The following is a 23671-nucleotide window of genomic DNA, read 5'->3' as shown; positions in this document are numbered from 1 at the left end:
GATAAGATGTTTGAATATAGGTCCATCCGCCCCCCACCCCCCTTTAAAGCTAGTCAGTTTCAAGAGTCACTGGAAAGTGTCCGGGACTAAAAAGGTTTTCTTTCCTAAGGACAGTCTACGTGTTTTCAGCACTAAAAACTGGACAGCTCCACCCCACACCACCCCGCCCGCTCGATGCATGGGCATTAGAGTCAGTAACACGGACTGGGTAGCTCTCTGGGCCAAAGGCAGAGCTATCTAGTTAGCAGCATTCCTAGGTGGTTGGTTTATTACTCCGACTTGGGCTCCAGCTGGAAATGATAGTAATTCGGAGCAGGACAGGTGTGGAGCGTGCTCACTATCGCCTTTTTTACTGGTGTCCGAGCCAAACGTTCCTTCATCTGGAGATGAAGAGCTCCTTCCTTCCACAACCACAACGGACCAAACTTCAGGCATTCAACCCAATGGGTTTGGTGGCTCCTCCCAGCAAGGCGGAGCTGGGCGAATGTAAAAATGGAAGGACTGAGGCAGTAGAAGACCCAGCCTGCCTCCAGTCCATCAGCTGGGCTCTGTCAGAAAGGGACTGAAACACAGCACAGGAAGAGGCTGGGGATCATCAAAGCCTGTGGAAGGAGCTGTACAGGTCCACAGACCCTGGAGGGCTGCAGTCTTTTCTCTTGCCAGAGCAGTGAAGACCCGGCTAGAAGTTATGCGAGTCCCATCACTATTCCCATCTGACCAGCTGTGAGAAAGGACTTGGGGATGCGCCCTTCAGAACAGAAGCATCCTGAAGATGATGATTAAGAACAGAAAGCTGCGTTCTGGATCTCGTTTAGTTCCCCTAATCTTCCCAATGTGCAAGAGACTGTTCTGACCCCGAAGAAGTGGCTTTGGGTAGAGAAATGACACAACTGAAGGTCTCTCTCTTTTAACTCTTCAGTGTTTGTCCGCAGACAATCCCTCCTTTGCGATTTTGGTGGGAGAAAACTTGGAAGAAAGAAAGAACAAGATTTTCTTTGCTGACTCAGAGACAAATTATTTTGCTCTTTCCCATTGCAGTTGGTATCTCCGGAGCTGGGAGGATGGCTGGGGAGCTCTCCCTCAACCTCACCGTGCAGCCCCCAGGAGGAAATGTAAGCAATGCTTTGGTGCCAGGGGTGCTGCTGGAAACAGACCTCCTGCCCCCTTCCCGGGGCACGGCGGTGTTTATCGTCCGCTGTGTGATCCCCTCGCTTTACCTGCTCATCATCACTGTGGGCTTGCTAGGCAACATCACCCTGGTGAAGATCTTCATCTCCAACAGCGCTATGAGAAGCGTGCCCAATATCTTCATCTCCAGCCTGGCCGCCGGAGACCTCTTGCTGCTGGTGACCTGCATGCCGGTGGATGCCTCCCGTTACCTTTTCGAGGAATGGATGTTCGGAAAGGTGGGCTGCAAACTCATCCCTGCCATCCAGCTCACCTCGGTGGGCGTGTCCGTCTTCACTCTCACCGCCCTGAGTGCAGACAGGTAAGATGGCAATACGCCTAGAGATCATCATTATCTGCAGGGTGTGTGTGTGTGTGTGTGAGAGAGAGAGAGAGAGAGAGAGAGAGAAATTTCTGCTCTACAGGAGCAACTAGCTACCAGATATTAGTACCAGAACTATTCTGGTATCATAGGAATGCTGATGCACCAAAATGTTCTGTTTTGACATGCCCTTGAATTATATACCTTGATTTTGTTGCCCAAAACAGTGATACCCATTTCATCTCCATTCCAAAAATACATAAAAAACAACAAACAAATTCCCTCCCCTTTTCCCCCAATAACCAACACATAAAGAGGAAAGGGTTTATTCCTGCATCTCTTTCTGCTAAATGATTTAAAGAGAACCATTCAAGGAATTCAAGGCTACCGGATCAGCTCCGTTAACATTTTCAAACTTTTCTAGAGGAATAGCAGATAAAGAAAAATACACTTTCTCTTTCCACCATCCCTCATGTCCTAGTCTGACAACTCTTACTCACAGTGGTAGTGATTATTCATGTGAGCAGCCCTATTACTCCACTGGGACTGTTCCCAGGTGTAGTATTTGCTTGAATAAGGAAGGGATTGCAGGCTCAGGTCCTAAATGACAAAAGTATTGCAAAATGACTGACTGCATCCTTTAAATTATTATCATCTTTTTTTCTTTCCTGTTTTGAACACTTTTCTTCAGCTACAGATGAAAGTTCTTGAACTCTTTCAGGCAAAGTTCTCACTGACTTCTGTGGAAGTCTTATCTGACCATGTGCACGTATGACTGGCTTTCAGTGTATAACAGTGATAAAGGTTTGTGTTGGAAAATGTATCTTTAGCTTTACACAAGTTTTTTGTTGTTTTTTGTTTTGTTTTAACTTTTTCCTTCAGGGTATAAAAAAATTATTTCCCCAGTTTTTCAGCCAGTTTGCAAAAGAGTCTAATTTCATCTAAAAGCTTGATCCAAAAGCCCCTCAAAGTCAGATTAATTCAGTGGGTTTTGAATCAGGCCCTATATTATTACTTTTGTATAAAGCATTCAATCTATATTAATGTTTGGTATTTTTGACTACAACTTATGAAAGATCCTTAAAGGAGAATGTAACACTCTAATTTAATCAGTTCAGGAATTTACCTCAAACTGCCTTGTATATGAAAGTGGACATGCAAAATATACTTTCATTTTAAAAAGTGCTATTGTGATATTCTATATGATATGGAAGGAATGTATTTTCAAATCAGAGATTTGTCAAATCACCAGTGAAATATGGAGGATGTGGTATAGAGGTTCAAGTTTCATTTATTTTACTTTTGAGATATAACTTCTGAGTCATCATAAATTCAGTATTATTATACATATAGTTTTGCATCCTCGTTATATTAATAAAGATGCATGAAAGTAATAATACTACTGAAGTCATGATGACTGCATATATTTTAGTGTTGACATCCTAGAAAACAGCAATACACACACTGTCTTGACTGTGTAAAATGCTTTTATTACAGGTGGTTCCTTTAACATTTTAGAGGGTTGTATTGTATTATGTGTAGTAGAAATGTGAGTGATTTCCCTGATAAAGCCAAGCATATTATTTGACAGCTGTATTTCTTCTTTTCTTCTGTAGATTATCTTTTCATTTACTGGGGACTTATTCACTTGGTAAATAATTACCAATCTCAATCCATCAGTTTTTACTCAGCAAAAAATTCCATTGACTTCAGTTGACTGAGTCATTATTACTTTTGGACACCGTCCAGCTTTCATTAAAGTCAATGAGAGTCTTGACTTAATGGGAGTTGAAGAGGACTCTTTCAACCCTATCCTGCACTTTTGTGGACCTTAAGCTCCCATTGAACTAAATGGAAGGCATTCATGCTGAAGGAATGCTGGACTAATTGCCAAAGAAGTTACAGGGGTCCCACTGTAGTTTACTACATGGTTAGTTTGGTGCACAGTAAACGTACTCTTTTCAAAGATACCCTTTAAAGTACTTGTACTTTTTTACTGCATTGGAACTAAAAGTTTTTCTGGTCTATCATTGACACGAGAATCAACTGAAAATATTTAGACTGACCTAAGGAGAGATTTGTGAATTTATCTTTTTTTAGCTTTAGGAGGAAAAAGGGATTGAATTTTTCCCTTTAAACTTCAATGGGGTTAAACATACAAAATAACATATATAAAATATTCAGAGTTTTTTTTAAAAGTATGCCTATATTTACTATTTGGATTGTATAAAAGGAGTTGGGAGAAACTGGAATGAGGAGCAAAAAGGAAAGGTTTAAATATTCCCATAGTGTAATTAATAGTAATCATAAGTTTGGAAATTCCCTACATCAAGTGACACATGTTACAGTAATGGTGATTTCTGAAAATAAAATATTACAAGGGTTGACTTCATAAGTCACCATGGACTGAACAGTATATTTGAGTGTTGAGACTTGTTGTGGATGGGGGTCAATTATATATTAATTTCCTTGTTTGGATATTACAGTGGTACTCATTCCATAGACAGCTATTCTAACTGTGCTTTGTATTTCATTTGACCTTTCAGTTACAGATAAATATTTTCTCAGAAAACTGGTGACCTCTTCCTTTTAGTGAAACAAATGTGTACCTTGTATTGTGTCCCTTGTAGAATACTGGGCTCCCATGATCTTTCTCCATGTAAACTTCCTGTAGAAATTGTACTGTGTGAGGATTAGAAACAATTATATCTGTAAAATGCCTAGAAAACAAGTTTCAGTGTGTCTGGAAGTGAAACAAGTGGGATTCTGCTGAGTTAAGGATAATGGACCAGATTTTCAGGAAGTGTAAATGGAGCTATGCTGATTTACACCAGCTAAAGATTCAGCCTAACATTTTTAGCTTCCTTTAGCAATACCATGGGCTACTGTTTATAGCTCATACTTTTTTGCATGGTCACATTTTTCTAATATTGTGATCAAATATAATTCTGCTGTTTTCTCTAGATTTATTTTTCCTTTTAACAAATGCTTAAAGTGCAGAGGGTCAAATGCAGCCCTTGTGTAACTCCATTGAAATCAATGGAATTAGACCAAGCATAAATCGGGTCCTATCACCATACATACAGAGTGACTTTTTCTTCTTTTTTAAAAGCATGACCGAAAGAAAGCACTAATTAGATGGCTTTTAGGATAATTGAATAATGGTCATGGTTGAAATTCAGGCTCCCTTGAAGTTAATAAGAGATTTGTCATTGATTACACTAGAGCCAGCCTTTTAACTCCTACATTTTAATAGCAAAGCCCTATCATCATTTTGGCCCCAATCCAAAAACATTTAAGTACATGCTTATAGTTAAGAACCTGCTTTTGTGCTTTGCTGGATCAGCACCTTACATCATTATTAAGATTTGAATAGCTCAGCTATTCAATACAATATTACTTTAATCTTCTATGGCTTCAAGTAGCATTTCTTGGAACTATGCAAAAGTAGATGTAGAAATGGAGAGAAAAACAACTACAGTTCTATACAACCTTAAAAATATGTGAGTTCAGTGTTGATTTCTGACTTTATAATAGAAAATAAAATGCTTGTTGAGTCACTTCATACCTCTATTATTTCTTACATTGTCAGATACCCAATTAAAATAATAGGATGAGGTCTTTCAGCAATGGTGCAAAATATCCCATAGCAGCTACTGGGTTTGTATCCTTAAATATTTGCATACACACTGGACCATGAGGTCATTTTATGAGACATAGGCCACAGAAAGTGGTATTTTCATGAGTAATGTCATGTCACAGTGTCAGCATTTGCAGAGCTGCAACATCATTACAAGTAGTATTGTTTTATGGACTTTATCCCATAAGTGGGGAACTAATAGTAAAAGATTTATCTTGACTAGAAGTCTGTGCTCAGAGGTGTCCACATTCTCCTAATCAAGTCTGTCTCTCTTTAAAACATGGACCGGAGGCAAAGTAATTATTTTCTACACTTTTTTTGTGCTAAATTCTGTTGGCACACTGAGTGTATGATGGAGGGGTTTGAAGAAATTTAAACCATCCAACAGGTGTAGTCAATCAGATACCGAGTGCTGTATCTGCCATCCCCACCTCCTTACACAGTTCCCACAGTCTCCACTGCCCATTGGAATTCTGGGTTGAACTCCCAATGCCTGATGGGGCAAAAACATTGTCACGGGTGGTTTTGGGTACATGTCATCAGTCGCCCCTCCCTCCGTGAAAGCAACAGCAGACAATAGTTTCACGCCTTTTTTCCGTGCAGACACCATACTGCTGTCAGTAGACGGTGCAGTAGGACTGCTAACCATCATCATCCACTGCTTCCAGTGCAACTCTGCTCTCCTGGTTGGTGCCATGAATCTACCTCGCAGGTCCTCTTGTCGTTCTGTGGCATCCGTTGTCATCTACCGCTTCCACTGCAACTCTGCTCTCCTGCAGACACCATACCACGGCAGCGTGGAGTCTGCTCAGCTCACCACTGCTGTTGTGAGCATTGTAAACACCTCGCGCATTATCCTGTAGTATGTGCAGAACCTGCAAAAGCAGGAGTGGAGGTGACGACAGCGTGATCATGATAGTGATGAGGACATGGACACAGACTTCTCTCAAAGCACGGGCCCTGGCAATGGGGATATCATGGTGGTAATGGGGCAGGTTCATGCTGTGGAACGCTGATTCTAGGCCTGGGAAACAAGCACAGACTGGTGGGACCGCATAGTCTTGGAGGTCTGGGATGATTCCCAGTGGTTGCGAAACTTTTGCATGCATAAGGGCACTTTCATGGAACTTTGTGACTTGCTTTCCCCTGCCCTGAAGTGCAAGAATACCAAGATAAGAGCAGCCCTCACAGTTGAGAAGTGAGTGGTGATAGCCCTCTGGAAGCTTGCAATGCCAGACAGCTACCAGTCAGTCAGGAATCATTTGGAGTGGGTAAATCTACTGTGGGGGCTGCTGTGATCCAAGTAGCCAACACAATCACTGAGCTGCTGCTATCAAGGGTAGTGACTCTGGGAAATGTGCAGGTCATAGCGGATGGCTTTGCTGCAATGGGGTTCCCTAACTGTGGTGGGGCAATAGACGAAATGCATATCCCTATCTTGGGACCGGACCACCTTGGCAGCCAGTACGTAAACTGCAAGGGGTACTTTTCAATGGTGCTGCAAGCACTGGTGGATCACAAGGGACGTTTCACCGACATCAACGTGGGATGGCTGGGAAAGGTGCATGATGCTCGCATCTTCAAGAACTCTGGTCTGTTTGAACAGCTGCAGGAAGGAACTACTTCCCAGACCAGAAAATTACCCTTGGGGATGTTGAAATGCCTATAGTTATCCTTGGGGATCCAGCCTACCCCTTAATGCCATGGCTCATGAGGCCATACACAGCCACCCTGAACAGTAGTAAGGAGCAGTTCAACTATAGGCTGAGCAAGTGCAGAATGGTGATAGAATGTGCATTTGGACATTTAAAAGCTCGCTAGTGCAGTTTACTGACTACTGCTAAATTCGACCTAAACTCGTAGTGTAAACCAGGGATGAGACACAGAGAACTAGGGTCTGGGCCAGAGAAGGTTCTGTTGGGAGATAGCTTAAGCTGAGTTTTATGTTTTGGTGTTGTTATGTAAGTTAACAATAAAGGCAACCCCCAGAAAAGGGGCATTGTGTATTATATGCATTGTATGTATCTTTTCTCTTCAGGTGAGGATCAGAATGTTACCTACTTACAGTATGAAAAGCCCCAAATCCTCCAGTTTGTTCTGAGTTTTAACCATTTCACACAGCTTAACTGAATGTACGGGAGTGTACAGATTTACTGCATTGGATCATACTATCAAGATCAGTACTCTGCCTCTAGCAGTGGTCCAAAGTAAGGTGAAAAAGGAAACCTAGTCCACATAGCTCTTTGGGCAATGCTATCCAGGGGGGAAAGATTTCTTACTGACCATACTGAGAAGAGATTTATTAATAGAATAAATAGTGAATATATTTAGCTCTTTTATATATATAAATATAAGAGCTAAGTACCTTCCATATTTATTCTATAAATAATATATATATAAATCACACACACACACACACACACACAGAAATTGATTTTTATATATTTCTCACCCAAAATGTATACTTATGTTGCATCATTGCTTCAGATTGCAGAATTGCATCAGAAACAGAATATTTCTAATGTGTGTTTTGTTATAGAAACATCCGTTCTTTCAGGCTTTATGGTTTTGGGGGTTTAATTTTTTTGTGTATCATTTTTCATTTTGCCTTCTCTGTCTATTTCCTGTTTTGTGTGTGTGTTGTTCCTTTTGTATTATCCATTGTTTTTTCCACATTAATATTCTACCTTTTGTTTTATTTTTCAATACTTGGTTTACACACTGAGCTCTTTAATTGTGTATTTTTGCTTTCTCTCCATACCTTCTTTATTTTTGTTAAATACACTTTTGTGTCTTTGATCCTTTTGTTAGGTACAATAAACAAATACACAACAATCTAGGGGGATGTCTCTGTGTTGCTATAATGCAAAGCTTCTGCAGAAGGTGCAAATGAAATGGAATCAGATATGTTGAAAAGGGGAGACTAAGGCAACTGGTATGGAACAGCTGAAAAGGCAGATGAGGCAACAGTTTCCTTTTCTTCAGGATTTTAAAATGTTAGGCCAGATCCTCAGCTGCAGTCAATGGACATGACTCTGACGTCAACAGAGCTTTGTACTCATTTACACTGCCTGAGTATTGGCCATGACACTTCTGAAAATCAGGGGGACATGCTATCCTGTAGCTGCTCTTTAATTATTCTGCCCATCACTGAGTTTAAAAAGGAAACATGGGGAACGGTTTATGACAGTAATAGTTTTATAAGGGTAAACTGTAATTGAACAGATTTGTACACCATAGGCTTCTGCCTCCAGACATTTATGCTTCTGGGCAACTAATATCTTTTATTGACCTTCTCCTCTGATAGTCGTACCTTTAGGAGATGAAAATTGATTTTCTTTATTCAGGCATGTGCAGAGCAATAGTGTGCTTCTTGACCCACTGCCTAAGGTTGGGCAGTAGCAATGGCCATACAGTATATTATATCGAGGTGGGTTATATATACACACCTTGAAATGATGTTTATATAAATTATGTATTAGTGGGAGTGTTATTTTAAACAGACTATAGTGAAGTTGTTTCACTTTCCCCATTTTCTGAAACCAACCTGTTCCGATGTACTGGGAAGTTTTTGGAAATCATTAGTTCACTAAGGACCTTGACTTCAGTGGGCTTTGGATCAGGCCCATACTGAGGGCAAGGGGGAGAGGAATAAAACCCAAAATGCTTCACTCCCTTCAAATGCTTTGCCCATTCAAACCTCCAGGATACAAGACTCATAGGAGCCAATAAGTTTTATAGCCTGATCATCTAGTCTATTACTAGACTAGACAGGGGTGTAAAATGGGTGTCATGGAATGAAGAATCAGGCCCTTCGTTTTTGCTGTTTTCGCAGTCACTGCTAGCCTTTCTGACCAGATTCCATACTGAACCGAATCTGTTATGGCACGTTAAGTTGTATAAAAGGTGCCCATCAGCGAATTTTTGGATGCATGTATACGCTTAAATATCATTACAATAGAGAATATTGGAAAATACTCCTTTCGTTCTTACATCATCACCTTCCTTAGGAACAGGCTTGAGCAAATAGATAAAGATGTCTTTTATCAGTCAGTGAAAGGCTGTGCAATACCAGGTAAATGGATTCAGGCCAGTGGCAGTAAGAGGCTATGGCTCTTCATGGATATGCGAGTTGGCCTCCTGCTGGGAGGCTTTTGTTAGCCTGTAAGAAGTACAGTAGGTTTATTTTAGATGAGAGGTGGAGGAAGAGGCAAGAGAAAAAGAAAAGTCAGAGAAATATTCCCATCTTCCTGTGAAACTCCAGATATAGACGGGGGGAGGAGGGTTTGAGTAGGATAGAATTGTACTTCCTACCTGCAAGGTGATCATATTTTCAAAATCAAAAATGGGAAATTTTTTTACGGTGACACCTTTTAGGGTGGAGAAATCATCATACCAAAGACAAGAGTATCTTATTTAAAAGTTTCAGAGTAGCAGCCGTATTAGTCTGTATCCGCAAAAAGAAAAGGAGGACTTGTGGCACCTTAGAGACTCACACATTTATTTGAGCATAAGCTTTCCTTTTCTTTTTTAAAGTGTCATGCTAGGCTATTGCTGCTGCCAGTTCCTGGGTCAAAAGGACCAATTTTTTGGCATGGCAGATTTTGTTTCCGCAGAAACTTATCATGAAACACTGAACATGTGTCACTGACATTCACTTTGAGCATATGAACAGTTTTAATCATGTCTCCACTCACCCATTCAACTTCTCTTCACTCCTAATGCTTGTCATCACATTGAATGATCATTCCACTGGTAAATGCAGAGGCAGTTCTACTCAGCAAAGGGATATGTCTTGAACAAGCATTTTATATTTGTTAAAAAACAAACAGCACCAAATGGATGGACTGATTCTATGAAAAACTGGGACATTTCAGGTGTCCTGAAAGAACTTCCCAGGACACTAGAACATATGAATAAGGTCATTTTCTCCTGTACTGAATAGTCAAATTCTGCTCATCTTACTCAGGCAAATAGACTCATTAAGTCAATGCAGCTGCTCATGTAAGGAAAGCAGGATTTGCTTTAGAGGGTTTACTTTTCACCCTCCCGGTCTAAAATTTCTCTGCATGATCTACTACTGGACACTGACTCGTCATAAAAAGTGCTGAGTTACACCTTAATTCTGTATTTAGACTCCTGATGACCCTTTATATTGTCAAGCTAAATAATGTCTTCTTATATTTCAAACCTATACATAATCACACTCAAAGTAAAATGCCAGTAGAGAGATGAACATGGCAGATGACATTTTGGGGGATTACCTGTGGGCTAAGCACTGGTCCTGTTATCTTAAAATGGAAGCTATGTGGCTGTCAGTTGTACCAAAAAAACTTCCCCAATAGCCTTAAAACATAGCCCAATAAAAATCACAGTAATATGACAATTTCAATAATCAGCTTTAAATTACATCTCAGTGATCAACACCTTTTCTTTTCGAGTCAGTAGTTGGCACCATTAACGTCTCTGAAATTCTCAGATAAACATAATCTGTGTTTCAATCGTTTCAAAAACAGCAGGAATGCAATGTAACCAGATATAACTTTTGCATCATCTATGTTTTTACAAACGCCTTCAAATTGAAAAAAACATTCACTCTTTTCATAACTGGCGGATCCAGCTGTCTCTATAACTGCAGGGCAGTATCGGTGCTTGCCTTTATAGAAAGAGATCAGTTAATAACACCTCAATTTGGGCCAGATCTTCAGCTGGTATAAAGAGGCATAGCCCCAGTGATGTCAATGAAATTATGGAGACAAAGGGGGGTGAGGTGATATCTTCCAAGCTTGTCTTTTACCAACAGAAGTTGGTCCAATAAAAGATATTATCTCACACACTGTATCTAAAATCCTGGAACCAACATGTTGTGGCTACAACACAACTGCAAACAACAAATGAAGTCATGCTTATTTACATCTGCTGAGAATGTGGTGTGTTAGCACTGTGTATATGTAAGGGGTGAGAGCATATACATCTCATTTACACAGGACATTGCACTTAATTGTTTGGCATTACTACAGGAGTTTATTTATATGGTCAACAGCATTGTTAATAAAAGTAAAGGAAATCCCTGTAGTTCCATATTCCTTGACAATATTAATTATGGTTCTTTGTTAAGAAATGGAAGGGATTTTCTTTTGTAAGGTACAGACAAATGGTTTTCATTACACTTCTCAGATTGCTGTCGAACAGTTTGTGTGGATGGAGCTTGTCTCTAGAACATAACGCTGAAATGGATGTTTCTGATCATAGAATCATAGAACATTAGGGTTGGAAGAGACCTCAGGAGGTCATCTAGTCCAATCCCCTGCTCAAAGATTGGACTAGATCTTCCTGATGTGAGGATCACCCGCCTTTGACTACTTTGTTGGTCCTCGTTTCAATTGATTTCCATGCAGATTACATGGTGTAGTTTTAAGGCCCTAATCCTGCACAGTAAAACACCCCCTGACTTCAAAGGTGCAGGATCAGGGCCTAAGCAAATGAGTCATCTCAGTGTTAGAAGTACTGAGAAAATCTGGCATGTTTTGGACGAGGCTGCTTGTTAGTGCTGCAGGCCCATGAAACAGATCTCATTGGTGACAAACAGACAAGGAAAGAAACACCCCAAATTTGCAGAAAAGCAAAAGTGATATTTCTGTTTTGTCATTGTGGCTGTTACCTTGAAAGCCACTTTACCTGATGGCTGACAAGCTGCCTGAAAGTGGTGGCTCTGATGGCTTTGTAAGAGAAAAACCTAGTCCAGCTGCTGAAGCTATACCCAAAAGGCATTTAGACGTGCTTCATTTCAGGGTACAGTGTATGTGGCAGGAAGTGGACTCAGTACAGTGCAGAGTAGCACAGGGAGTCTGATGCCTGTAGTGGTGGTATAGCTGTAAGGACTAGAGACTTCTTTTTCTTTTTTCTTGCTACTTCCCTATTCCAGTTTGGCAACTTTTAAAGCCTTCTTCCAAAACTCATGATTATACTCCTGGCTGTCATGAAAATTGTTCTAAGTTCTGCTGATATCCAGTCCATGTTCTGAGTCTTTGGCCACCCCCTTGATCATCTTCCATCCATAATCATCGCAAAGGCCATCCTACCAACATAACTCTGAGGTCTCCACTGGACACATCCATACCAACGTAGCTTCGCCTTCCTCAACTTGTCTTCAGTTGGGGCAACCTGCATTAGGCCTCTCACAACCTCATTTCATTTTCTATCATGGAACTGACCATCTCAACATCTTTATTTCATGGGGGAGAGCATACGGATTTCTTTTCTTGTTGCTGGTCAAGTCTCGGTTCCATATATTAGGACGGGTTGAATTGTAGTTCTGTACACTCTAGCTTTTAACTTTGTTGGTATCTTTTTATCACAAAAAACTGGGGGCATCGCCCACCATTTGCACCAAGCAGCTTTGGTATGATCTCAGGCATCGCTCAGGAAGGTACCATTGTCAGCAACCATTGATCCAAGGTATTTAAATTATTTCACTTTAAGTTCTTTGCTTGTAATATCCTTTATGGCAGGTCCTCCTCCATCAATTGTCACAGCCTCAGTCCTACCAACATTCACTGTAAACTGTGTTGCCACTGTTGAAAGTTGGTTGCAGGATCTCACAGTCTTCTGCATAGATCACAAAGTCATCAGCAAACAGCATATTCCAAGGTGACTCCCTTCGTATATTCTCACTTACCACATCCAAGACAACAAAAACAAAAAAGGTCTCAATGCTGACCTTGGCGCAGGCCAACATTTACTGGAAATTCTCAGTTGTAGCCATGTTTGGTTTTGACTGTGGTAGTCACTCCATCATACATATCCTAGATAAGAAGGACATATCCTTCCAGCACATCTTTCTGTCCCAAAGTCTGCCAAACTAATTCTTGTGGTACATGATCATAAACCATCTCCAAGTCCATAAAGACCTCATTCAGTTGCTGTCTCTTTTCTCTAAACTTCTCCATGAGGATTCATAGAGCAAATATGGCATTAACACATGGTGACCCTTCCAAATTTCAATCATTTCATGCAGACACTTTTTGATAATCTCCCATACTTTCATAGCACTGGAAAAGGACTGAACACCAGGCTAAATTTTGCACTTGGATTCATGGGAGCCCTATATGCACATCCAAACACTGAATTTGGTTCATTGTTTTAAAAAATTTATTTTCCCCAATCAACTTCAGTGAGAATGATGAAGTTGTTGGGGGAGGAGAAGGAAAATAGTCAGAAGGAAATGAAACATATTTTAGAACTCAGATTTACTCTCGGTACCCAGAGTGGTATTTTGATAATATCTGAACTTTTATATGTCTTCCCATGCATGCATATTCTGTAAGCAGGAAGGAAAGAATACAATACTGAAAACAGCGCAAGCAGAGGGAGCTCAGCCAGCCCCAGGTCCTCAAAGGTATTTAAGTGCTTAAATACTTTAGAGGCCCTAGGTCTCAGTCCCTTGAATGACATTAGTGCAGTCACAGAAGTACAGATGTTGAGAATGGTACTTTGCTGTTTCATTCATAAAACGAATATTTATAGTAAATTATTGTCCTGATTCATGGTATTTTATTATTTAAAAGCAACAAATCACAAGAAAGCTCTTTCCCATAGTATTAAGTGCAATGGAAGATGATAGTATCTAGCCTGAGTGGCTTTTTTTCTCTTGAAGCGGCAATTATATCTGTTTCTTTAAAATAATCGTCACAGATGATATAATCAATATTAGGGTTTAAGACCATGTGCCTCCAACAAAAATACTTTAGGAAGAGGATACTCTTTCATTCCAACACTAAGATATTTAGTTTGTGTGTTGAGGGAAGGGGTTGGGGGGAGGATGACAGAGGGAGTTTCTTCCATGCCAACAATAAGAAGCTCTGTAACATACCCACTAGGCAGGTTCAGATATTCACAGTGGGAGCTTCAAGTGAGCATGTGAATGTATTTATAAGCAGAATGCCCAAGCTCCAGAGAAAGAAAATTTATTATAAAAATATTTCCTACAATGAGGCACCCTTGCCATTGGTGGTAATGTTAGAAAAGGGAGGAATATAGACGTTTAGGGAAGACTTCTAATTAAAACTGAAAACTCATTTATAATAACTACATGACCTAACTGGCAATGTACAATGGGCTGGGTTCATCAAAGAGGTTAATGGGAACATGGGTTTCCTTGGTAATTTAAATAAATAACATTCCTTACTTAGGTTTACTTCCAAATGTTAATAAAACCTAGCCAAATTTGTTTATAGAAATCTATCAGCTCATAGATTTCAGATTGTCCTATTATCTACATCTGTGCCAATTTTGTACAAATAGAGAAGCTGCATAATTGCTTTTCATTAATGTTGTAATACATCATTTATGTTTAATTTCATCTGTAGTCTGTTACTTACCATTTCCTATTCCATGTCTTTTCATAGATATAAACAATGGGCCAGATTCTTCAATATGCTGAATGCCTCCTCGGAGGTGCTGAGTTCCACTCCCACTAACTTCAGTTGGCGGGCAGGGTGCTCTGCACCTCACAGGATTGGGCCCTAGGACAGAGAGTGAAGAATAATGTGTCCCTTTGAAAATGCCTGGGGAATTTAAGTAGACAGGACACACTGATTAAATTTGCCAGCCTGACCACCCTTATTCTTCAGAACAGAAGCCAGGGGTTCTTTGTTACCACAAGTGATCAGTAACTTTGGTTTATGTCTCAGCTTAAAGAGGACACCACCAACAGCACAGTACCCTCTAACACTGACTCAGTGATGGCTCAGGTGACAGTGTACTATCTACTGAATCACCAACATCGATTTCTGGCAGCGTCTGGTTCACGCCTAACACTACTTAACTGATGAGAGCTGACAAGACCACAGTCCCAGGTGGTGTGGCTGCAGCTATAATAATTCAGTGTCCTGTCATGAAAGAGAGAGAGAGAGAGAGAGAGAATTGAATTTCTTGATACAACACGTGGTTTTCACAGAAAAAATGTAATTATTAAATATTATATTTAATATACATTAATAAATACAATATACTGTAGTAAAATAGATTATATGTACATCTATGACACATCACATCAGAAAAATTCAAGTGTTACATGTTACTTTAATCAAAGGCTTGTATTGCCTTTATGCATCAGACATAGAATGTTTATTATTAATTAATTAATTATTTTTGCCCCTCTCCAGGTACAAAGCAATTGTAAATCCCATGGACATCCAAACATCAAATGCAGTTCTGTGGACGTGTTTTAAAGCTTTTGCCATCTGGATAATCTCCATGATGTTAGCAGTTCCTGAAGCAGTTTTCTCTGAAGTGGCCCACATCAATGGCACAGATAACGTCAGTTTCAGGGCATGCATACCCTATCCCCAGACAGATGACATGCACCCGAAGATCCACTCTGTGCTGATATTCTTAGTATATTTCCTTATTCCTCTCACCATCATTAGTATCTACTACTATCATATTGCTAAGACTTTAATTAAGAGTGCACACAATATCCCTGGAGAATATAGTGAGCATTCTAAAAGACAGGTAAGCTATTTGCAGTGCACTTGTATAGTGAAAGATTTGTCTGCTGTACACATTTTAAAATAAAAGCACAAAAGCTGTAACATGCTGTGACAGGGTCGGGCCGGATGGCTACAGGAGAGTGGCAGAAAGCACAACAATCAGGAACCTTCTGGAGACAATTAAGACAGACAGGCTGATTAGAACACCTGCAGCCAATCAAGAAGCTGCTAGAATCAATTAAGGCAGGCTAATCAGGGCACCTGGGTTTAAAAAAGGAGCTCACTTCAGTTTGTGGTACATGTGTAAGGAGCTGGGAGCAAAAGGTGCTAGGAGCTGACAGTGAGAACACAGACTGTTGGAGGACTGAGGAGTACAAGCATTATCAGACACCAAGAGAAAGGTCCTATGGTGAGGATAAAGAAGGTATTGGGAGGAGGCCATGGGGAAGTAGCCCAGGGAGATGCAGCTGTCACACAGCTGTTCCAGGAGGCACTCTAGACAGCTGCATTCCACAGGGCCCCGGGCTGGAACCCGGAGTAGAGGGTGGGCCCGGGTTCCCCCCAAACCTCCCAACTCCTGGTCAGACACAGGAGGAGTTGACCTGGACTGTGGGTTCACGAAAATGGCCCAACTGAGGACTGCCGTGAAGCTCCAAGGCGAGCAAATCCATCAATAAGCGCAAGACCCACCAAGGTAGAGGAGGAACTTTGTTACAATACATAGTATAGGCCTAGGATTATATTAAAATTCTCATAGGCATGGGCCCATTATCTCAAAAATCTCCCTATGTTAAATCTTATTTTACAACAGTTCTAAGACTAGTTTGGAATGAGTATTTTTACTCTGTTAGATAAGAAATACAAAGAAAAACAAGCTGAAGAGTGTGTTTATTTCTTTTCTGTCTTAGTTTTGTAGTAAGAAACAAACGATTCAACTGATGACATTAATTACTATTTATACTAATGTATGGTATTGGTGACTTGAGTATTTCTATGTGTTGTTGATTTAGCGATCACTTTTGTATTTGTTAAGAAACAGCATTTGCTGGGGCAACCAGTTGTAGTTTTCTGACCTATATATACTCATCTCTTGCTGAAAGAAATCCAGTGCATTACAGAGTAATCTGTGGAAACAAACTGTAAAGGGCCAGATTCATCAAAGGTGTAAAAAAACCTTGTGCCTGGAAACTAGGTATTGAAATACAACAGAAAAGGCAGTTCTTGTAGGACTTCTAATCTAGTTGAAACTACGAAGTGCTAAAAATCCATGTAAGGATTTCTTCTTGTTTCTAGAACAAAGTGGCTTGGATAAGCGGTCAGATTTTGGAGGCATTCCTCTGAATAGAAATGCTGAATGTACAGAGGTTCTCTACGATCCATATTTAGTAGTACCATCCTTCTTTGCATCCTCTATATTACAATATGCTACAAGTCTTTGAGACAGAGCATATTAACAGCCAACTGAAATCAATGTGACAGATCAACAAGCCATATCAGCAGCCTACTCATCAATGTAAATGACACAACAGTTTTACTGTTCAACAAAGTAAATCTTTCTGAGGGAAACTGCCTCAAAATCCTACATCCACTTTACAGACAGCTTAGATTGCTTAATAAAAGACCAATGCTGATTAAAAGAATTAGGTAGGGTATTTGCTGCCACATTTTAGACTGTTACATTTTCACCCCCTGAGAAGAGAGAAACTATTTACCATCTAAAAATATGTTTAACAGAATAATGAAAAAAATTCCTGTGTCCTCTGTACTCAACATTTTGTTTCTATTCTAGCCTGTTTCCTTTTAAAAACACACACTTACCAGCACTGCACGGACCATTTTCTTACTCTGTGAAATATAAAGAACCATTTGTTTGACCTCATGGAAAGTAAAGCTAATTTTCATCACATTTCCGAAACTGCCAGAGATTCTTTAAAAAACAAAACACATTTTTGCTTTACTTATTTGTTGAGTTTATCTATTAGATTAAAAGGGGGAGGACAGTCTGACCTATGTACATAACACTTGATAAATGGTAAAGGATTCAGATTCCTGTTTCCAACCAGAGTTTCTCTAAGAAAGAGAACAGATGGGGAACGTACACATCTCATTTTCTGCTAGCTTTGCAATTTACAGCTGCGAATAGAGTGCAAAATGGGTGTAAAATCCTATTCGATCGGAATGGTAGCATTTATAGCCAATTTCCAACTCACTTTGTACAAGTATACATGGTTGCACAAGGTGAAAGGCAATGGAAAATCAGGCCCAGTAGAAGCAGGAAGAGATTCAGAGGCCTAGAGTGTGTGCCCTTCAAAGCACAAACTTTGCAGAGATAGAAAACAGCATGCTCTCTGTGGCTGTGTGAAACCTGCTGGTTTGGGTTTGGATGGGTATTGGTGAACTATACTTACTGGTTTAGTTCACAGAGTTTTGCAACCCTCCAACACCCCCAAATTCATTTGAGTTTTTCTAGTAAAAAATAGAGCCAGAAAGCAGGAATCCTCCGCATAAGCCCTCCTCCCCACAGCAGGCCCTGGCTTTCCCTACAGTGGAGGGAACACACAGTGGCTTTCTACCTTCACTGTCTTCAGGGGTTGACCACCTGGCCTGTTCCCTCCACCTTGTTTTTTGTGAGGACCAGTGTGTTGGCCATATTCCCCTACATTTAGCCCTGTAAATGGCTTCGGAGGAACAGGTGGCCTGCAACTCCCACTATTCTACAGCAATGCAATTGGGAACTGCTTCTCTAGTCTCACTTTGGATGCTTTACCAGACCCTTTACCTCAGTCTGCATCTGAGATGCCACTGAGTGCTAAGAGCACCTGTTCTGGGGATTTGCTAAGAGAATGGTACAAGCTGTGGCATTTCAGCCCCAGGGGGAAATAACGGGATGTAAGTGCCATTGGTTAGCTAACACTCCATGCATCAGACTAATAATGTCTCCAAATTTCAATTTTTTTTTTCAAATTAGCCAAAGGTTGAGATATGTTCCAAAGGAATCTATTCTACCATCTTATGTGGTGGCTGAAAGCCAATATATACTTGGAATATGAGTCCATCTTGGTGTACTTATCTATTTAACAAACCCATATATAAAGGCCAGTTTATCTAGTGTAGCTGCAAGCAGCTAAGGAGTGGTTAATGAAAGTGAACTGTACATGAGAAATGAAAGCAAATGAGATAGCAAAAGTAATTTAGCCCTTAAAGGAAGTAATTTTACCAATCTTATCTGAATTCATTGTTAGAGTTAATGTTAAGTGAAATGTTACATGTATTAATTAAGTCTGTTACGTGGATTAGTTCTATTCTGTGTTGTTAATTTGGGTTCTGTTGATTTATCATTTTAGATGGAAACTCGAAAGCGTCTGGCAAAAATTGTTCTGGTCTTTGTTGGCTTTTTTGCCATCTGCTGGTTCCCTAACCATGTATTGTACATGTACCGGTCCTTTAATTACAGTGAGATCGACCCATCACTAGGACATATGATCATTACCTTAGTGGCCCGAGTACTGAGTTTCTGCAACTCCTGCGTCAACCCATTTGCACTGTATTTTCTGAGTGAGAGTTTTAGGAGACATTTCAACAGTCAGCTTTCCTGCAGGAGGAAATCTCATCAAGAGAGATCCACCAGTTATCTGCTCAGCTCCTCTGCCATACGAATGACTTCTCTGAAAAGTAATGCCAAGAACACTGTGACCACCTTGACTCTACTGAATGGGCACAACCTAAAACAGGAAATGTCATTATGATTTCATCAGTGGAGCACTTTACCTAGGAATAATTCTGAGCTTTTATTTCACAGCCATGTCAATAGCTTAGGGTGCTTTCACTAGTCCTTGAAACAGAGGATTGATCCAAGTCTTTCAGTTTGGGACCGTTGCATATCTAACTTCTAATTACTTTCACACAGAAATGAATGATATTACTGAGTGAGAAGAGAAGAATGAGGGTTTCTAAGACTGTTTGTTAAGGGACACAATTCTGTACATTTAACATGCAGGACAACAAAGGTATGCTGTTAATAGTGGTGTAGCTGATATGATGTTATTTAAAAAAGAATATTGATTCACTTAGCTGAACAATTTATGGTACGTGACTTTTTATGACTATTGCTAATTGCTCTTGTCCTGTTCTAATAGAGTGTATGAGGAACACAACTAAAAATGATGCACACACTCTGTTCATTAGGGCTGGGAGAGGTGGTTTTTCCAAAGCCATAGGTTCTAGATTCCGAAGAGAATCAAAATGTTGTGAAGGCTGGATTTGCAGTTGTGCAAATCTGCATAGTTCCATTCACTTGAATGGACCTACAGCAATTTACGCCAAATACAAATTTGGTTTTTGAAGTCCAAGTTCTGTTTGGCTCTGGCAGACCATGAGTTCTGGGAGGCTGCATTTTTAAAATTGCATTCTTCTGTTGTTATAGTCCTAGAAGCAGTGAAAGAATTACAAGGCACCCAGAATCTGTCACTTGCATAGTACAGGATTCCATTTAGTTAGAATTTTGAAAATGACAGTTCCTTTTAAAATTAGTTAGCTATGTCAGGGTAAAAAGCATTTGGTGAAACTCAAAAGTTTCTCAGAAACCAAAATAAAATTCTATGGTTTTATAAAGCCTGCAACCCCACTGGGTATGGCTACCTTGCAATTAAACACCTGCCGCTGGCCTGTGTCAGCTGACAGTCTCACCGGACTTGGACTGTGGGGCTATACAGTTACAGTGTGATGTTAGGCCTCAGGCTGGATTATAGCTCTGGGACCCTCCCCCGTCATGGGATCCCAGAGCTTGGGCTCCAGCCCGAGTCAGTTGACATGGGCCAGCCACAGGTGTTTGAATACATCCACACTGCAATTAGTGGTTTCTACTGTGTCTATTGCTTATTATATTTCACTCCTAATTTCCTACTACCAAGTGCCCTTGTTGACTTAAAACTACTATAAACTTCAATGGAAATGTTGAACATGCAGTACGGCAAGATTAAGGGTAATGTTTTCAAAGATCCCTAAGAGAGGTAGTAGCCAAATCCTATTTTCAAAAGTGTCTTAGATATATAGAAGCTCCACTCTCTCACTGAAAGTCAGTGGGACCTAAGTCACTGATGCACTCTTGAAGACTTTACCCTAAATCCCTCAAGCAGGGATTCTTAAACTTTGTACTTGTTTTAGTGCAATTAACAGCAGAAAATGAACAGGAACAGTACCATGTGACCAGCCAGTGCTCAGTGGACCAGCCACAAAGCCTCTCAGGACCACAGTTTAATCTCTAAAGGATTATGCTATGGTGTGGAGAATTTCAATACTACTGCTTTCAAGGGGAAAGTTTCAGAGTATGCATTTAGCTGTAGGGCTGGGATTGCAAGGATGATGAATGGTAACTGATTCTACCTTGCAAAAGAGAAATGGTAAGACCTCCTCTTGCCCTGGTACCACCCTGTATAAAGGGGCTTGTGGCAGGGTCATCACCCTGCCATGCCTCAAAGGGCTTAAAACAGCCCTAAGAGAGGGCTGTAGCCAGAGGAAAGCTAGGCTGATTGGGGGAAGTAGCCACAGGTGGGGTCATGCCCCAATCAGGCCACAGCTGGCCCTGTAAGAGGGCTGTTAGCCAGGAGCTGAAAGAGAGACACTCTCTCTAGCTACATGGAGAGAGGAGGACCTGGCTGCCTGGGAAGCTGAGGAGGGTACCTAGGGCAGGGCAGGGGAAGGGTCGAGGGAGCTGGGGAGCTCCAGCCTAGCAGACCCCCAGGCTGCAGGCTGAGGTAAAGGCCCACAAAAGGTTACTAAGGCTGCAGAGGAGCAGCCCAGACCTAGACAGAGGCAGCTAGTCCGACTCCCCTTGCTGCTGATGAGTGGTGCAGACTGGAGTCTGCTCCAGGGAGTGGGGGCTAGAGGATGACTGACAGTAGCCACTGAGGCAAGGGAGGGATTGTGGGTTCCCCTGGGGAGGAAAGACCCAGACTGAGGGGGTACTGCCAGGGGGAAGAACCCTAATCTAGAAGGGCACCGGGGTCTGGGAGGGGCACAGGGCCAGCGACAGGCGAGACACTGATTGGCAGAGGGCGCTCCTGGCTGAAAAGAGCTAATTCCCTGGACAACCAGCAGGAGGCACTGCAGCGGTGAATCGTCACCCCGTCACAGGGCTACAGGGCAGGTGTAAGATAGTGCAGAGCCAGTCAGGAATGAGGGACAGTAGATGGTGGGAGGAGACATGGCCAGGGAATATCTGCACCCTGACCACTGCAACAAGGACATATATTAGCTCAACCTTCAGGGATTCTAGAGCCTGGGCCAAGGCCACATAAGCTACTGCCTTTGGAACAGGGGAGACACGAGTCCCTTTTCCTCTATCCCTGTGCTGTTGCCTACCCTGTGCAGGGATGAATCTGACTCTGAATCCCTAATGGAGCTGCATTGACTTCAGTCTGCACACAGAGACGTTTGTAGAAGTAGGCCATCTTACACTTAATGAATCAATAACACAACACAATTTAAATCAAGTCTGCGTATTTAGGATAGCTTATAATTTCAAAGGAACCAACGTCTCTGTGTTACAGTTCCTTCAAGAAGAAAAGGAGTACTTTCTCGGTTGTGCTACTGATAAGTACTAGCTATTCGTGGATCTGTAGAACCAGTTAAAGCATCAAACTACAATTCTCTTTTCCAGCCTCTATATCAAGGTACAAAAATAGTTCTCTCCACTTTTAAAACCGTTTGAGATCTTTTAATATAACCCTGCAATTGATCACATTTTCAAATCTCTCTTAAATCTCTTAGAATTAAATGTAGTACAAATGTTTTATTAGATTAAGCTATTTGTCTAAAATCATTATAATCCAACTCTTTAGTGTGCAATAATGAAGATAACAAACTGATGTTAATTAAAACCAAGGTCTACAGAGCAAAGAACAAAGAGAAATATGTCCCTGTTTTAACTGTCTCTTTTGGGCTGAACACTTGATACTTAGCATGCCTGTACAGCAAGAAGAAGAAAATTGCTTTCATGAGGACTGAAGAAACAATCTTCTGTTCAGATATTCAGAGAAATGTAACACTACTTCTCTTTTAGTTATCAGATTATTGTATTAAATAACATGGTGATTTAGATCCTGGTCCTAAAGACTTCAGCACATGTGTAGCTAACCATGTGAGTAGTCCCATTGATTTCAATGCCTAAGTGCTCTGCTGCAGCAGGGCCTATATATTGGAGTGTATATCTACCACTGTGAAGGAATAAGGGGACGAACTGTATTGCTATTGCCCCCACAGGGGCACCTGTGCTAGAGAGAGAGAGGATTCACCCAGGAGAAAGTAGGCAGCAGTATGATTAGAAACCTAAAGTGAAATTCTGGCTCCTTTGAAGTCAATGGGACTTCACCATTGACTTCAGTGGGGACAGAATTTCACATCTGGAGTTTATATATAAAATAATTGTATTGAGAGATGCATTGGAATGGGTAAAAGGGGACTGGGTATCCAAATAGAAAGAGAGGAAAAAAGAAAGAAATTATTTTCCCACAGGACCTTCAGTCCAAGTATCACTACAAAGGTTAGTTGAAACTCAACACCCCTCTGAGATAGGGACAATTATACCCTGATTCAAACTGATAAACTCACGAGGTTAAGCAAAATTGTGGTTCAGTGGCAGCACTGGGGATGACTGCCTGTCCCAGGTGTCTACAATAGCTCCTTGGGAGGTGTGTATTTGGCCATTTACAGACTACTGGAATGACTGAGCCAGAGGAATTCTGACCCAGTAGGAATGTATGACAGAACTGTCTCCTTCTTTATTCTGTAAAGAACATTCATCTTCACAGACAGAACTCCAACTTCTTTATTCTCTCTCCTCCTATCTCCTCAACTGCAGGTCTTCTTTCTCCCATTGTAGCTCATTCCACTCCCCTCTCCTGTTTTTCTGTTAATGTTCCCTCTCCTGAGTCATCTCTTTGTCTCCCTACATCCTCCATGCCTGGGTGACCTCACATCCCCTCTTATAACTTTATACTAATGTCTCCCGAATATCAACGCTACCGCTGACTTCTTCCATTAGTCTCGTAT

The 23671-nt window shown here is 41.0% G+C and overlaps 1 protein-coding gene across 1 annotated transcript; it reads left to right on the top strand.

The window, feature by feature from the left end:
• The first annotated feature begins 1061 nt into the window (after positions 1 to 1061).
• Positions 1062 to 19368, top strand: NMBR (neuromedin B receptor). Its single transcript, XM_073335221.1, has 3 exons — positions 1062 to 1489; positions 15296 to 15644; positions 18967 to 19368. Exons 1-3 carry the CDS (start codon positions 1062 to 1064, stop codon positions 19366 to 19368), a joined length of 1179 nt encoding a protein of 392 aa, XP_073191322.1.
• Positions 19369 to 23671: the final 4303 nt, after the last annotated feature.

This window comes from Lepidochelys kempii, chromosome 3, assembly GCF_965140265.1.
Source record: "Lepidochelys kempii isolate rLepKem1 chromosome 3, rLepKem1.hap2, whole genome shotgun sequence".
Taxonomy (NCBI): domain Eukaryota; kingdom Metazoa; phylum Chordata; order Testudines; family Cheloniidae; genus Lepidochelys; species Lepidochelys kempii.
Note: the sequence above shows the minus strand (reverse complement) of the source record. Positions and strands in the feature narration are given on the sequence as shown.

Excerpts from the sequence above, each read along its gene's own strand:
- NMBR (XM_073335221.1), top strand. The coding sequence starts at position 1,062 with ATGGCTGGGGAGCTCTCCCTCAACCTCACCGTGCAGCCCCCAGGAGGA. Across the intron at positions 1,490-15,295 it reads ACCGCCCTGAGTGCAGACAG|GTACAAAGCAATTGTAAATC; the intron begins GTAAGATGGCAA and ends GCCCCTCTCCAG. Across the intron at positions 15,645-18,966 it reads GTGAGCATTCTAAAAGACAG|ATGGAAACTCGAAAGCGTCT; the intron begins GTAAGCTATTTG and ends TTATCATTTTAG.